General features: G+C 61.4%; 1 protein-coding gene across 4 annotated transcripts in view; it reads right to left on the bottom strand.

The window, feature by feature from the left end:
• Positions 1 to 8,558, bottom strand: part of CROCC2 (ciliary rootlet coiled-coil, rootletin family member 2) — an 80,799-nt gene extending 72,241 nt beyond the window's left edge. For all 4 annotated transcript variants that reach the window (XM_074398739.1, XM_074398737.1, XM_074398736.1 and 1 more), the window contains exon 1: positions 8,294 to 8,558. In XM_074398739.1, coding sequence (XP_074254840.1) covers positions 8,294 to 8,554 — 261 coding nt within the window. In that variant the 5' untranslated portion in view covers positions 8,555 to 8,558. The remainder of the gene's footprint in view (positions 1 to 8,293) is intronic.
• Positions 8,559 to 13,413: the final 4,855 nt, after the last annotated feature.

Genomic DNA, 13,413 nt, shown 5'->3' on the forward strand with positions numbered 1-13,413 from the left:
ATGTCCCCCTCTGTGAAACGGGAGCCTTGGCAATCCAATTGCCAGCCGTGGCAATCCCTACTGGTCCCAGGCCCGGGGCTGCGGCTCTGAGGGTGCAGTGGAAGGACCACCGACCAGCACCAGCCACCAGTCCCTGGGAAATGGAAGCTGCTGGAATCTTGCCTGGAGGCAAATGACCTCCCACCCCCCATGGAATCAGGACCCTCCTGTGGATCCTGGGCCCGCCTCCATGTTGGCACCTGCCTGGGAACGGGGCTGGGGGCGTCTCGGGGCTGCTGCCAGGGCTTCTCCTCTTACACCCCTCCCCCATTCTGGATCGTGGCCAAGATCCCAGAGTGCCGGGCTGGGAGGTCGCCTTATCCTCTTCCATACTGCAGATGGAGAAACGGAGGCCGGGGCACGACCCCAGCTCTCCACGGGGGTGGGTGGAGCCACTGCACACCTGCTCGCCGGTCCGGCCTGCACCCAACAGCCCGAGCCTTGGCTTTATCTGCACACCACCCTCCTGCACACTCCCTACACCTGGAGGTGACCTTGGAGGTGCTCCTGCCAGACTGTCAGGGGTCAGAAGCCCTGGAGGGACATCTCACACACCCTCGTCAAAGCTGCCCGAAGCAGGGACGGTCAGGGACCTGCTGAAGCCCAGACCCGGGGGCACTGGCTCCACCAGCCCTCCGCAACCCACTACCCCTGTCATGCCATCCTGCTTGGCCAGCAGACTGAGCTGGCGGCAGGACGGGGGCAGAGGGGGAGTGTGTCCACTGGGACCCCCGCCCCAGCCACCAGCAGGCTCCTTCGTCAGCCTGGATCAGCCCCACTGTGACCCCGATCCCCTTAGAACCTGGCCAGGCTCGGCCAATGTCAGGATTGGATTGCAGGGGGCTCTTGGCCTGGGAGTGGGGGCTGCACTGGGGCCTGGGGTCAGGGAGCAGCAGCTGGCTGGTGCCGAGGGTGGCGGGACAAGTGGGCACAGCGCCCTCCTTCCCTGAACCCAGATGAGCAGGTCTTCCCCCACCGGGGCGCCCTGTGGGCAGAGGCACCTTTCAATCTCAGCGAAACCCAGACCAGGGACTGCAGTGGCTGAGACGGGGACGTCCCCGCTGACTGCCTGGCTGGCTCCTCACGGTAGGTCTCCCATGGGACCTTCTCAAAACCCCAGCCTGTGGCCTGTGACCCACAGGGGTCTTCATGTGGCCATGGAGACTAGAGGGCCCTGGAGAGGCAGGAAGGGAAGGCCACGAGGCCAGGCCACGTCTCAGGTTCACCTTGCCCACAGCCAGGCTCAGGAACCGGACTGGCTCCTCCCAAGTGAGTCTCTGGGTTGTGGGGGCCGGGGGAGGTGCCCAGCCTGTGTCTCCTCCCCCAGGGAGAGGAAGGTGGATTCCAAAAAATAACCCAGCAACTTCTGGGACAGAGAAGGGCCAGGATCCCCAACACCTGGATTCCAAGTTGGGGAGACATCTGGATTCACCGAGAGGGGGCCAGGCCAGCCCCGTGGCAGCAGGCAAGGGCACCAAGATGTCCCTTTAAAATCACTGCAAGAGAGTGGGCCTCTCTCCAGTGGGTGACCCCAACCCAACCAGGACCGGGCCTCAGGCCCCATCCTCACGTGGGGGGAGCAGGACCCAGTTAGGGGTGGGAAGAGGTGGCTCCCAGCAGAGCGTGGAGGGCGGACCCCCTGAGTGGGGGGGTGGGATGAGGGAAGACCCCCCGAGTGGAGGGTGGGTGGACGGTGGACCCCCTGAGTGGGGGGTGGGGTGGACGGTGGACCCCCCTGAGTGGAGGGTGGAGTGGATGGTGGACCCCCGAGTGGGGGGTGGGTGGAGGGCGGACCCCCCGAGTGGAGGGTGGGTGGACGGTGGACCCCCCTGAGTGGGGGGTGGGGTGGAGGGCGGACCCCCTGAGTGGGGGGTGGGTGGACAGTGGACCCCCCTGAGTGGGGGGTGGGTGGAGGGTAGACCCCCCTGAGTGGGGGGTGGGTGGAGGGTGCCTTCCCCGAGCTCCCACAGTGCCCCCGTGTGGCCGAGCGGAGCGCTGCAGGGCTGCTGGGGACGCTCTTGCACAGGGGAGTCTGGGGCTGCGGGTCGGACCCCATGGGGGACGCCGCTGGGTGGAAACTGAGAGACGTGGCCACAGCGTGGAGGCGCGCCAGCGTCCGCCCTCGGGGCTCTCCGAGCGCTCCATTTGCAAACGTGTTCACATCCACCGCCCTGACCTGCCCTGGAAGCTTCCCTCGGCCTCGCTCAAGGGCGCCCACCCCCCACTGAGCAGCAGCGTCAGGCCTGGGACCCAGCCCTGGGTCCTCGTCACTTGAGGAGCCTTCCAGGAAGCGGGGTCCGGACGTGGCCCCTCGGGCCTCTGCCCTGTGTGCCTCCTCCCCGGCCTGAGACAAGGGCAGGGAGGCAGCTTGTGGGCTGCGCCGGGCTCAGCCCCTTCCTCCTGCCCCGGAGCCCGGCGGGGCTGCTGCTGTCCCTCCGGCCCTCCCTCGGGCCTCCCACATCCCCGGGCGGTGGGGTCTGGCCTTGCCAGGAGCAGGCACAGCCTGAAGAACACATCCGAGGGCAGGGCCTCTGGCCGCGTGCGGCCCCCGGACGTCTGCCTGCCGTCCTACCGCAGAGAGGGCCGCGGGCCGAGGCCTCGTGCCAGGCTCACTTCCTTAGGAAAAAGAGCTTTTCTGTGCCTGGGATAACACCGGGCCTCCAGGATGCTGTATTTCAGCAACTGCTCGGGGGAAGCCTCCCTGTGTGTTGGGCACTCTGGGCCTGGGCATCGGGCAGGAGGGGTGCGGCCTCTCTGGGCGTCGGCTTGCTCTGCAGGTCATGACACCCCGAGGGCACCCCTGCAGGCGGGACCCAGCCAGGCACTGAGGCAGAGGCTGCGGGTGGGGAGCGACATTCTCATTCCTTTCTATGCCCCCAGCACAAGGCTTGGCACACAGACAGGCTTGGAAGACGGAGCACTCAGCCGGAACTGCCTGAGGGCCGGATCGCCGACGGCAAAATGACTCAGAACAAGGAAGGCCAGGAGGGCAGGGACCCGTCTTTCCTGTTTCTCGCGGGGTCCCTGGCGCCCACGCCGGCTTCCTGGGGAGGTGGGATAAGAAAGAACCCACCAGCTAGAGAGCCTGGGCGCTGTGTCCATGTGGAGGGAGCTGTGGAAGCAAAGGTTGAGGGGTGCGTCTCCGGGGGTCCGTGCAGGGCCTGGGGGAGGGGCCGTGGGAATGGGGGTGAGGGGGGCGGGGGAGGAACCTGGAGCTGGACTGTGAGAGCCTCACATGTTCTGTGGAGGGTTGTGGGGCCCGATCCTTGGATGCGGGGCTGCCGGGGGTTCCCGAGCGGGAGGATGGGCCCATGTCGTTAGCACAGTGACCCCAGCTGGGTCCGAAAGACCTGGCGTGGCCTGGGGGATCTGGAGGTGGGCTGAGCGTCTGCCTCTGGCTTCCTTGTGACAGTGTGGGGCTCGGTGACGGACACCATGGCCTAGCCACTGGGACACCATCCACGGCTCCTGTCCTGGGCTGGGGACTCGAGACCTGGGCCCTCGGGGTGTCCTGAGTGATGAGAGTGTCCTTCATTGGGTCATGAGATGGCTGGGGTCCCTAGATAGCCGCAAAGTGGGGGCTGGTTACCAGAAAGACCAGGGCGCGATGAGAGCGTCGGCCCTTTCAGCCTGGGAAGGGAGAGGAGCTGTCTCTGGAGCTGATCACCAAAGGCCAATGACTTAATGAATGTTGCCTGATGAAGGTTCCATCAAAACCCTAAACCCAGGGCTAGGCAGGCTGCGTTGCTGATTGCAGGTCAGTGCTGTGGCTGGGTGCTGTGCCCAGGGCCCTGGGGGCTCCCTACCTGAAGGCAGTGCCATGGGTGAGTGGGCGCCCGGGGCCTGGAGGCTCCACCCCGGCCCCCTTACCTTGACCTAGGCACCTCTCCCTCTGGCTAGTCCTGAGTTGTGTCCTTTATAATAAACCCGTAATCAAGTGGGAAAGTCACTTCTGGAGTTCAGTGAGCTGTTGTAGCAAATTACCGAGTTGAGCAGGGAGCTGTAAGAACCCCTAATTCCTGGCCGGTCACACAGAAGTATGGAAGGCCTGGACTTGTGACTGGCGTCTCAGCTGGGGCGGCCCTGCGGGACTGAGCCCCTGGGCTGTGGGTCCGTGCCCGCACGGGATCGGTAGGGTCTGAGCTGCACTGAACTGCAGGACAGCTAGCTGGTGTCCAGAGCTGGAGAACTGGTTGGTGTCAGGAAAAACCCCACATTTGGTGTTACAGGTGGTGTGAGTAGTAACAGTTCGGACAGATAAAGCGTTGCTGGGAGGGCCGTGCGTGCATCAGGGAGGAAAAGACTCGGGAGCCTGAGACGCCGCGGTTATGGGGGAGGGCGGCGCGACGGGTCCTCACTTCTAAAGCTAAACCTGGACTGCCCGCCCGACCCAGCCATCCACGTCTGGGCTGCTGCCCGGAAGAACTCAAAGTGGAGGCTCGAAGGAATACTCGTACCCCAGAGTTCACAGCAGCATTTTCACAGCAGCCGGCAGGCGGAAGCCGCCCAGGCGCCCGTTCACAGGAGAATGGACGGTCCTCCCGAAGCAGAATATTACTCAGCCTCGAAAAGGGAGGAAACGCTGGCGCCTGCCACAACCGCTCCAGGGTGTTTTGCTCAGTGAAATAAACCAGCCACGAGGGAGAAATGCCGTCCAGTCCACCTGGACGAGGCTGCCGCCATTGCCAAGTTCACAGACACCGAGTAGGATGCTGGGGTGGGGGGGTGGGTGACGGTGGATGCGGGCAGAGTCTCAGTTTGGGAAGATGGAAGTTCTGGGGCGCAGCTCCGCGGCTCACACCTGTAATTCCTGCACTTTGTGAGGTCGAGGGGGGCACATTGCTTGAGGTCAGGAGCTTGAGACCCTCCTGGCCCCATGGTGAAACCCCATCTCTACTGAAAATACAAAAGATAGCTGGTCATGGTGGCGTGCGCCTGTTGTCCCAGCTACGGGGGAGGTCAAGGCACGAGAATTGCCCGAAGATGGGAGGCGGAGGTAGCCGTGGGCCAAGATCACACCACGGCACTCCAGCCTGGGCGATAGTGGGAGACGCTCCGTCTCAAAACAAAAAGAAAAAAAAGTTCCGGGCGTGGATGGTGGTGACGGTCGCACAGCAGTGTGAATGCGCTGAGCTCTGCACAGCTGTCCCTCAGATGGTGAAAATGCTCAGCTTTACATTATGTGTATTTTTCCACAATTCAAGAAAATTTATTTTTATTATTATTTTTAAGTAATTAATTTATTTTTGAGACAGGGTCTCGCCCTGTTGCCCAGGCTGGAGTGCAGCAGTGCGATCTCGGCTCACTGCAACCTCCACTTCCTGGGTTCAAGCAATTCTCTTGCCTCAGCCTCCCAAGTAGCTGGGATTACAGGCACACACCACCATGCCAGGCTAATTTTTGTGTTTTCAGCAGAGACAAGGTTTCACCATGTTGACCAAGCTGGTCTCAAACTCCTGACCTCAGGCAATCCGCCCACCCCAGCCTCCCAAAGTGCTGGGATTACAGGTGTGAGCCACTGTGCCCAGCCAGAAAAAAAGAAATTTTTTAAAGGTCTGAATAATCAATGAGCCAAGCACAACTTTTTGTTAAGTTAGATGAAGAATAAACCCAGAGAAACGGAAAGCAAAGGCAGAATGAATGCGTAGGGTAATGAAACACAAGGTAAAGTCCTGTGACGAGGACCAGTACGCAGCTAGTATCAGAAGTGAGAAGGGGATGCCACGTTACGGCAGCCACGTCACGGCAGCCACGTCCTCCCTGCTGTGCCCAGGACTTGGGTTCCGGACTCAAGGCTGTCTGGAGTCCTGGGAAACCCCTGCCTCAAGCGCCCCAGCAAACAGGGACAGCTGGTTACCCCACGGCAGATCCTGCAGGCATCTGACAGGCAGGAAGAAGACATTGTGAGCAGCTTTTGCCAATAAATTCGAACATTTAGATATAATGGACAAATTCCTAGAAAAATAGCGTTAAGCAAAACTAAGCCAAGAGAACCGGAGTTGGAGGAGGCCCCGGCTCTGAGGTGACTGGGCCTTCCTGCGCTGGGCTCCTCGTCCGGGGCCTGTGCACCCGCCTTTCTCCATCGGCTGCGGGCTGGGTGCTGGAGATTCCGAGGACAGTCACACCCCCACCCTCGAGGCAATCACACAAATTCCCCCCACTTCATGTGTAATTTCAGGGGTCTTTGCACTCCCCAGGTCTGACTTGCTCACCCCAGGGTGGGGATTGATACTCTCCAAGCCTGCTCCCTCGCATGCATTCCAGCTCTGGGGCAGGGACATTCTGGGGTGGGGACATTCCGGGGCGGGGGCATTCTGGGGTGGGGGACATTCTGGGGTGGGAACATTCTGGGGTGGGGGCATTCTGGGGTGAGGGACATTCTACTGTGGGGGGCATTCTGGGGCGGGGGTATTCTGGGGTGGGGGGCATTCTGGGGCAGGGCGTTCTGGGGTGGGGGCATTCTGGGTTGGGGGCATTCTGGAGCAGGGGGTATTCTGGGGTGGGGGACATTCTGGAGCGGGGACATTCTGGGGTGGGGGCATTCTGGGGTGGGGCATTCTGGGGTAGGGGTATTCTGGGGTGAGGGTATTCTGGGTTTGGGGCATTCTGGGTTGGGGGACATTCTGGGGTGGAGGACATTCTGGGGCGGGGGCATTCTGGGGCAAGGGCATCCTGGGGTGCTATGCAAAGGTTGCTGGGGGCTTCCAGAGGAGGGGAGAGCAGCTGTGGCTGGAGGGAGACGGATGTCAGAGAGGGTCCTCGGGCCCGGGAAGCATGCTCACCCTTCATCCAGAGCCACCACCCCTGGTCACGGGGGAGGCTCCTGCATCCTCCAGCCATAGCCGTCCCCAGGCCCTGCCATCTCCCAGGCCATAGCTGGAGGGGGGAGGGTTCCCATGGTTCTGCCGCCGTCTGGACAGCTGATCTGGGCATCTGGCGCCTGCCTGCTGCCTGCTCACTCTCGGGTGTTGGCATCAAGATCTCAATCACCACAGCGAAAATAACAGGTGTCAGCCAGGCAGGCAGAGCTGACCTCACTGGGGCCTTTGGGGCTTCCGGATGAGATTCCCCAGGGACAGTGGGAATTGGGGGGCAGGCAAAGCATCCCTCAGCCGAATTAGCAAAGCACCAGTGTCACGCCACTGCCTGTTGCCAGCGCTGGCCTGAGTTTCCTGCTCAAAGCAGCCATTAGCTGCAGCAGCTCAGACAACCCTTCAGCCTCGGCTCTCCTGACACCCGCGGGGTGGGAATCCTCACAGGGCCCAGGGTCCGGTAACCCGCCGTGTGCCGGCCTCTTCTCTCCAGCCTCCATTCACCAGCCCTGCTCTCAGAATTGCAGCCGACACCCAGGCGGGCCTGGTCGAGCTCCAGGTGGGGGAGGTGGGGTTGCCCCAGGGCACCTCTGCCTGCGGCATCGCCTGGTTCAGACATCCTGCCCTCGCCACCTCCCACCCCTGTGTGCACACCTGCCCCTACCCCGGTACTGGGCCACCTGAGGCACCGTGACTGTCCCTGACCTGCATTGTTTGGGTAGGGCCATGCCAGCCTGCGTGGCAGTTTTGAGATGCTGAGAGCTGGGTTAACAAGCCACACCGATTAAGCCAGTTTGTCAGGGGCTCCCTGGGATCAGCTGGAGGTAGGGCTGCCTGGCTGCGGTGGCCGGGAGCAGCAGGTGACGTTGGTGCAGGGAGGACAGATGTGTGAGGTCTGCGGGGTGAGGCCACAGGCTGGGCTCTAGGTGGGCTCTGGGAAGGAGGGAGGGGAGGGGACAGGAGCACGGACAATTCCCAGCCACTGTTGTCACGCACGGGGTGCTATGAAGACACAACCAGAACATCTGGAAGCACAGAATACTCGCCGGGCCTAAGCCACGGCGGGAGCCCCGCCCACGGAGGCCCCACTGGCCCCCACGCTTTGCTGTGGGAGGGCAGTGAACGAGGTCCAGAGTGTCGGTGCTGGGGGCTGTTTGCCCCCCACCCCAGTGTGCAGCCTGCAAACCTGTACCAGGGACACCGACCTCCTGACACCCCCAGGCGGCGGCCGCCCGAGCTCTCTCCCCAGGCTCTGGAGCTCCCGCGTGTGCGGTGTGCCTGCATTGCACTGTCAGGGCCTGCACGCTCCAGATGAACTCGTGAGCAGGCGGAAGGTGCCCCGGGAGCCAGCACGCTGCTGCCTGGCCACCCCCTCTCTGTGCCGCATCCCTTCCTGGTGGCGGGCTCTCAGGAGGTTGCAGGGAAGCAGCCGCCCCACTGACCTGGATCACGGCGTCCAGCCCCAGTGGGGGCTGCTGGGAGGCGTCCCCGCTGCCATGCTCACTGGAGGCCGAGCTCATTGCAGCCGAGCGCTGGACCCCAGAGGAGGCCAGCTCTGCTCTCCGGCACGGCTCCTCCGACTGGCCAGGACCTCCTAGTTGCCCAGGCCCCGCACCTGTGTGGCCCCTGGCTCTGCAGTCCCGAGCCTGGGCACCCAGCTGCCCTTGCCCTGTGGGTGAGACAGGGTGGCCAGCTGAGCCCATAAGCGTTGCTGTGGCAACCGGGACGCCGAGAGCTGGGTCTCCCTGGAGACAGGAGTGTGGAACGCTGTTGGCTGGAAGCGGTTTTCCCTGGAGACCTGGAGACGCCGGGGTGAAGCTGTCTACCTGAGCAACGGCACTGGGAGGGGCTGGCCTCTCCCCAGGCACCCCTCCCACGTGCACTGCAGGGGGAGCTGTGTGCTTGCTGGGCTCATGGCAGGCAGGGGCAGCAGGTGGCCACTGTCTCCCTGGATCTGCACTCAGGAACGATGACTTTTTAAAAACATTTGTCAAAGAATGGAGGGATCGTCACAGGTGGTAGACTGAGGCCTGAGGAGGGAGGCTGCTTGCCCGAGGGACAGAGGGACGTCATCTTTCTGGCCTTGTGCCTGGAGCCCGCCTGGAGTCCAACTTCCTGCCAGAGCGTTTCAGAGGCACCTGCACAGACATGCTGGCCACTGGGCACCCACACAGCCGGGCACCCACACAGCCGGGCTCCCACGCAGCTGGGCACCCACACAGCTGGGCATGGGCATCTTTTCCTGTCTGGCACCTGCAGGGGATGTGCCTTGGACAGAACCCAAAGAGACTGTGACTCAGGGCGGCCCCAAGGAGCCACTCCTCCTAGTCACTGGCTGTCCAGGTGTGGACTTGGCTCTGAGGAGGAGGCACGGGTCCCGGGGGGCACAGAGTCACCAAATGAGCCAAGTCTGATGGACGGCAGGAGAGATCCCAGGGTGATTACGGCAGACGGGCAGCCCTGGAGGCCGGGAGGCTGGGGCACAGGGCGCCACGTCTGTCCACCCCACCCGCTCCTGCGGAGTCGCCCTGCACATGAACTGTCTTCAGAGGACACGGAAGTGCCACCCTGTCCGGCACACAGCAGCTGCATGGCACCATCCCACTCCCATCTGTTGGGCACGGGCAGGAGGCCGGCTGAGGGCAGGGGTGGAGGCTGGCGGGGCAGGTGGCGGATGCTGGAGGTCGATGCATGTGGTGTGATTTTCAAAGTCTCTCCCACTCACCTGAGAGGAGAGGCCAGCTGGACACATGTACCGGGTTTTAGGGGGATCCAGATGCTTGGGGGGGCGGGTAAGTGCTGAGAGGTTCTGTGGGGTGGGAGAAGGGACCCTGCTCCCCTCCCACCCCATGTTTATCCATGGGAGGGGTTGCCGGTCGATGCTGCCATGGGCAGGCCCTGGGGTCCTGGGTCCTGGGAGGGGCTGCAGGGCTGGCTTGGGATCCCACCCTCTGGTGCTTTCTGCACAGTGAAGAAAGAAGCCGAGGGAAAGGCCCCTGCCTGGGTACCGGAGGGGCTCAGGGCTACCGCCCTGCCCAGGAGTCCAAAGGGAAGAGCCCAGGCCATAACGCACTTAGAAGAAAACGCAGGGAAAAGCTTCGTGGTGCAGGATTCAGCGGCGACTTCTTGGATGTGGCATCAAATCCGCAGACAATGAAAGAAACAGATAAATTGAGCTGATTCTGAACTTAAAACTTGTGTATCAAAGGAGGCTATTTAGAAAGTGAAAACCCGTGGAATGGGAGAAAATATTTACCAACCTTCTATCTGACGGGGTTAGCATTCAGAATGTGTAAAGAATCCTGGCCATGTGTAGCGGCTCACCCCTGTAACCCCAGCAGTCTGGGAGGCTGAGACAGGTGGGTCACCTGAGGTCAGGAGTTTGAGACCAGCCTGGCCAACATAGCAAAACCCTGTGCCTACTAAAAAAATTCAAAAACCTTAGGCGTGGTGGCGTGTGCCTGTAATTCCAGCTACGAAGGAGGCTGGGGCAGGAGAATTGCTTGAACCCACAAGGCAGAGGTTACGGTGAGCCGAGATGGTTCACTGCACTCCAGCCTGAATGAAAGTGAGACTATCCAACAAAAAAAGGCAAAGAATCCCTATAACCCAGCAACAAGAAAACAAACAGCACAATTAAAAATGAGCAAAAGGCCGGGCGCGGTGGCTCACGCCTGTAATCCCAGCACCTTGGGAAGCTGAGGCGGGCAGATCACAAGGTCAAGAGATCAAGACCAGCCTGGCCAACATGGTCAAACCCTGTCTCCACCAAAAATATAAAAATTAGCTGAGCGTGGTGGCTGGTACCTGTAGTCCCACCTGCTCAGAGGCTGAGGCAGGAGAATCACTTGAACCCAGGAGGCAGAGGTTGCCGTGAGCAGAGATTGCGCCACTGCACTCCAGCCGGCGACAGAGCGAGACTCTGTCTCAAAAAACAAAACAGAAACAAAAGAGCTCACAAAAGAGCAAAAGACTTGAACAGACGTTTCTCCAAAGAAGAGACACACGCAGCCAAAAGGTCTGTGAAAAGACACCCAGAGAAACCTCATCAGAGAAATGCAAATCAAAACCACAGTGAGTCACCATCTCACAACCCCGGGGACGGCTCTTGGGAAGAAAGCAGAGGAGGAGCGGGGGGAGGACGTGGGGAAGCCGGGGCTCTTGTGCTCGGTGGTGGGGACGGTATGGCAGACGCTCAGAAAATTGGAGTTCCCATATGATCCAGCAACCCACATCTGTGCATATACCCGAAGAATGGAAAGCAGAGACTCGAAGAGACGCCCAGACCCCGTGTTCACAGCAGCATTTGTGCCACCGCCGATGGCGGAAGGAGCCCAGGTGTCTGCCGACAGGTGACTTGTAGTGGCGAGATCCCATAAGCGCCGAGGCAGGAGCAAAAGGCCTCAGCCTATTTCCATATAAATAATGAAGAACGTAACCAGAAATAAAACCTTAGTCGTTATTAGCTATTCGTGCGTGACCTTAGTTACTCATAGGTGATCTTAATTCTTTTAGTAATGCCTCTCAGGCCGGAAGTGTGAACCTGGGGTGACACTGTGAAATGAATGACCCTGAGACGAGATGTTCTCAGCCCTCTGTCACGCCCGCACAAGGGCTTCTGGAGGGCGCCTCGGCTGTGGAAAGCACCCCAAAGCTGTTTAGCCAGCTGGGGGAGGAGAGGTCCAAGATGACCGAGACATCGCCTTCCTGGGGAGGTCAGGAGAAAACGCCGCTCCTCCAAGCTCTTGTGGTCGGCCTGACGGCTGTCAGGAGGCCCGCAGACATCCGGGGGCTTAACTGTCCCTATGTGAGGCTGTGCGTGAGCGGTCACGTTCCACGTCCACTCTCACGTTCTGCTTCTGCACCTGGTTCCTTTTTTCTTAGAAGAGAAAATCGGTTATAGTAATACAAATCTCAGTGTTTTAGTTCTTTCTCGGTAAGATGGAAAAGGTGCTGATGCGTGATGCTCCTTACCTCACTTCGGGTGCCAGAAATTCCTGAGCCCCTACCTGAATGACGCGTGATGCACCTGACACTACCACTGCCACGCCCCATCCACCTGCCCCCAGTCTCCGACCACCGAGGCCACGCCCCACCTACCCTGCCCCCGGATTTGCAACTCAAGGAAAGTGAGAGCGACCCGGCGCTCGGGGCCACTGCTGGTCTCGGAGATCTGGGCAGCAGTGGACCCCTGGGCCCAAACTCTCTTTTCTCTATCTCTGTGTCTTGTGTCTTTTATTTCTACAATTTCTTGTTTCCTCACCAGCCGGGAGCGGCTCACAGAACCGTGTAGGGCTGGACCCTATGGTGACGGATACACAAAATGAGGTCCATCCCCACCGTGGGACGTTGCTGGGCCTTTGAAGGGAAGGAAACTCTCACACGTGCCACAGTCTGGAAGGTCCCTGAGGACACAGTGCCAATGGAGCAAGCGAGTGCTAGGGCCAGCGCTTGCCTGAGGTCCAGGAGCATCCGTGCCCTGGAACCAGGAGGTGGAGTGGCAGCACCAGGGCTGGGGCAGGGGCGGGAGTCGGTGCTGAACGGGCAGAGCCTCGGTTTGGAAGACGAGACCAGCTCTGGAGACCGACGACGGTGACGATAGTCACACCAGCACCTTGGCGTGAACGTTCTTCACGGCGCTGAGCCGCACACTTAAGCGTGGGTCAGACGGTAAAAGGTATGCTTATTTACCAAAATGTAAAAAAGTAAACTCCAACGAGCAAGCAAAGCAAAACAAGAACCCACTGTGGCCAGCGCCTGGGGAGACCTAGAGTCCCTGCCCGGCTGCCATTTCCTGGGAGCTGGGGCCCGTGGCCTGGCCTGAGCCGGTGCCTGGAGCCCCGCGTGCCCAGGTGAGTGGCCCCCACGCCCCTGCCCCTCTCTCACACTGCCCTCCACCCGCCCTGTGCCGGGAAGCTTCCCTCTCCCCAGGGCCCCTGCCCACCCGATCGGGGCTGGGCCTCCCTCCAGCCTCCTTCCTGCCTCAGAAGGATGAGTTCACACCAAGGTCCGCTCCCCACTGACTTTTCCGGGGGAGGGATTGGCCCGCTCAGCTCCTCAGGGTGGTCGCAAGTAGCAGGAGCCCATGACCCGCAGACGCGTCGCCCAACCCCGCCCGCTCACCCCTTGTCCGACTGCTCCCAGCTGAGCACGGCCCAGCCCTCTACGCCCACCTGGGGCCGAACTGCCCGTCACCTCCTTCCTGCCCCGGGCCTGGTCCCCTGTGTAGGAGCCACAGAGCAGGGCTCCCAGAGGAGCGGGCTCCCCACCGCACAGCGTCCGCACCCTCCCTCTGCCCCAGAGGGAGGACAGCATGGGGGACCCCGGGGGCTGCCTGCAGAGGCCCCTCCACTGAGCGGTGGGAACGACAGCCGGGGCAGAACGTGACTCCTGAGCACTGCCGAACGCTCCCGGCCTGTGACCTGGTGGAGAGGCCTTCAGGAAAGTGTCAGGGAGCGAGAAGCCGTCACAGCTCAGAGGCTCTTTGCACCGAGCGCGGTGGGTGCTGTGGGCTCAGGAGCAGTCTGCAGTCTGCTAAAGGGTTGGCGAGTGAGTCAGCCGA

The sequence above is a fragment of the Saimiri boliviensis genome, chromosome 5 (genome assembly GCF_048565385.1).
Source record: "Saimiri boliviensis isolate mSaiBol1 chromosome 5, mSaiBol1.pri, whole genome shotgun sequence".
Classification (NCBI taxonomy): domain Eukaryota; kingdom Metazoa; phylum Chordata; class Mammalia; order Primates; family Cebidae; genus Saimiri; species Saimiri boliviensis.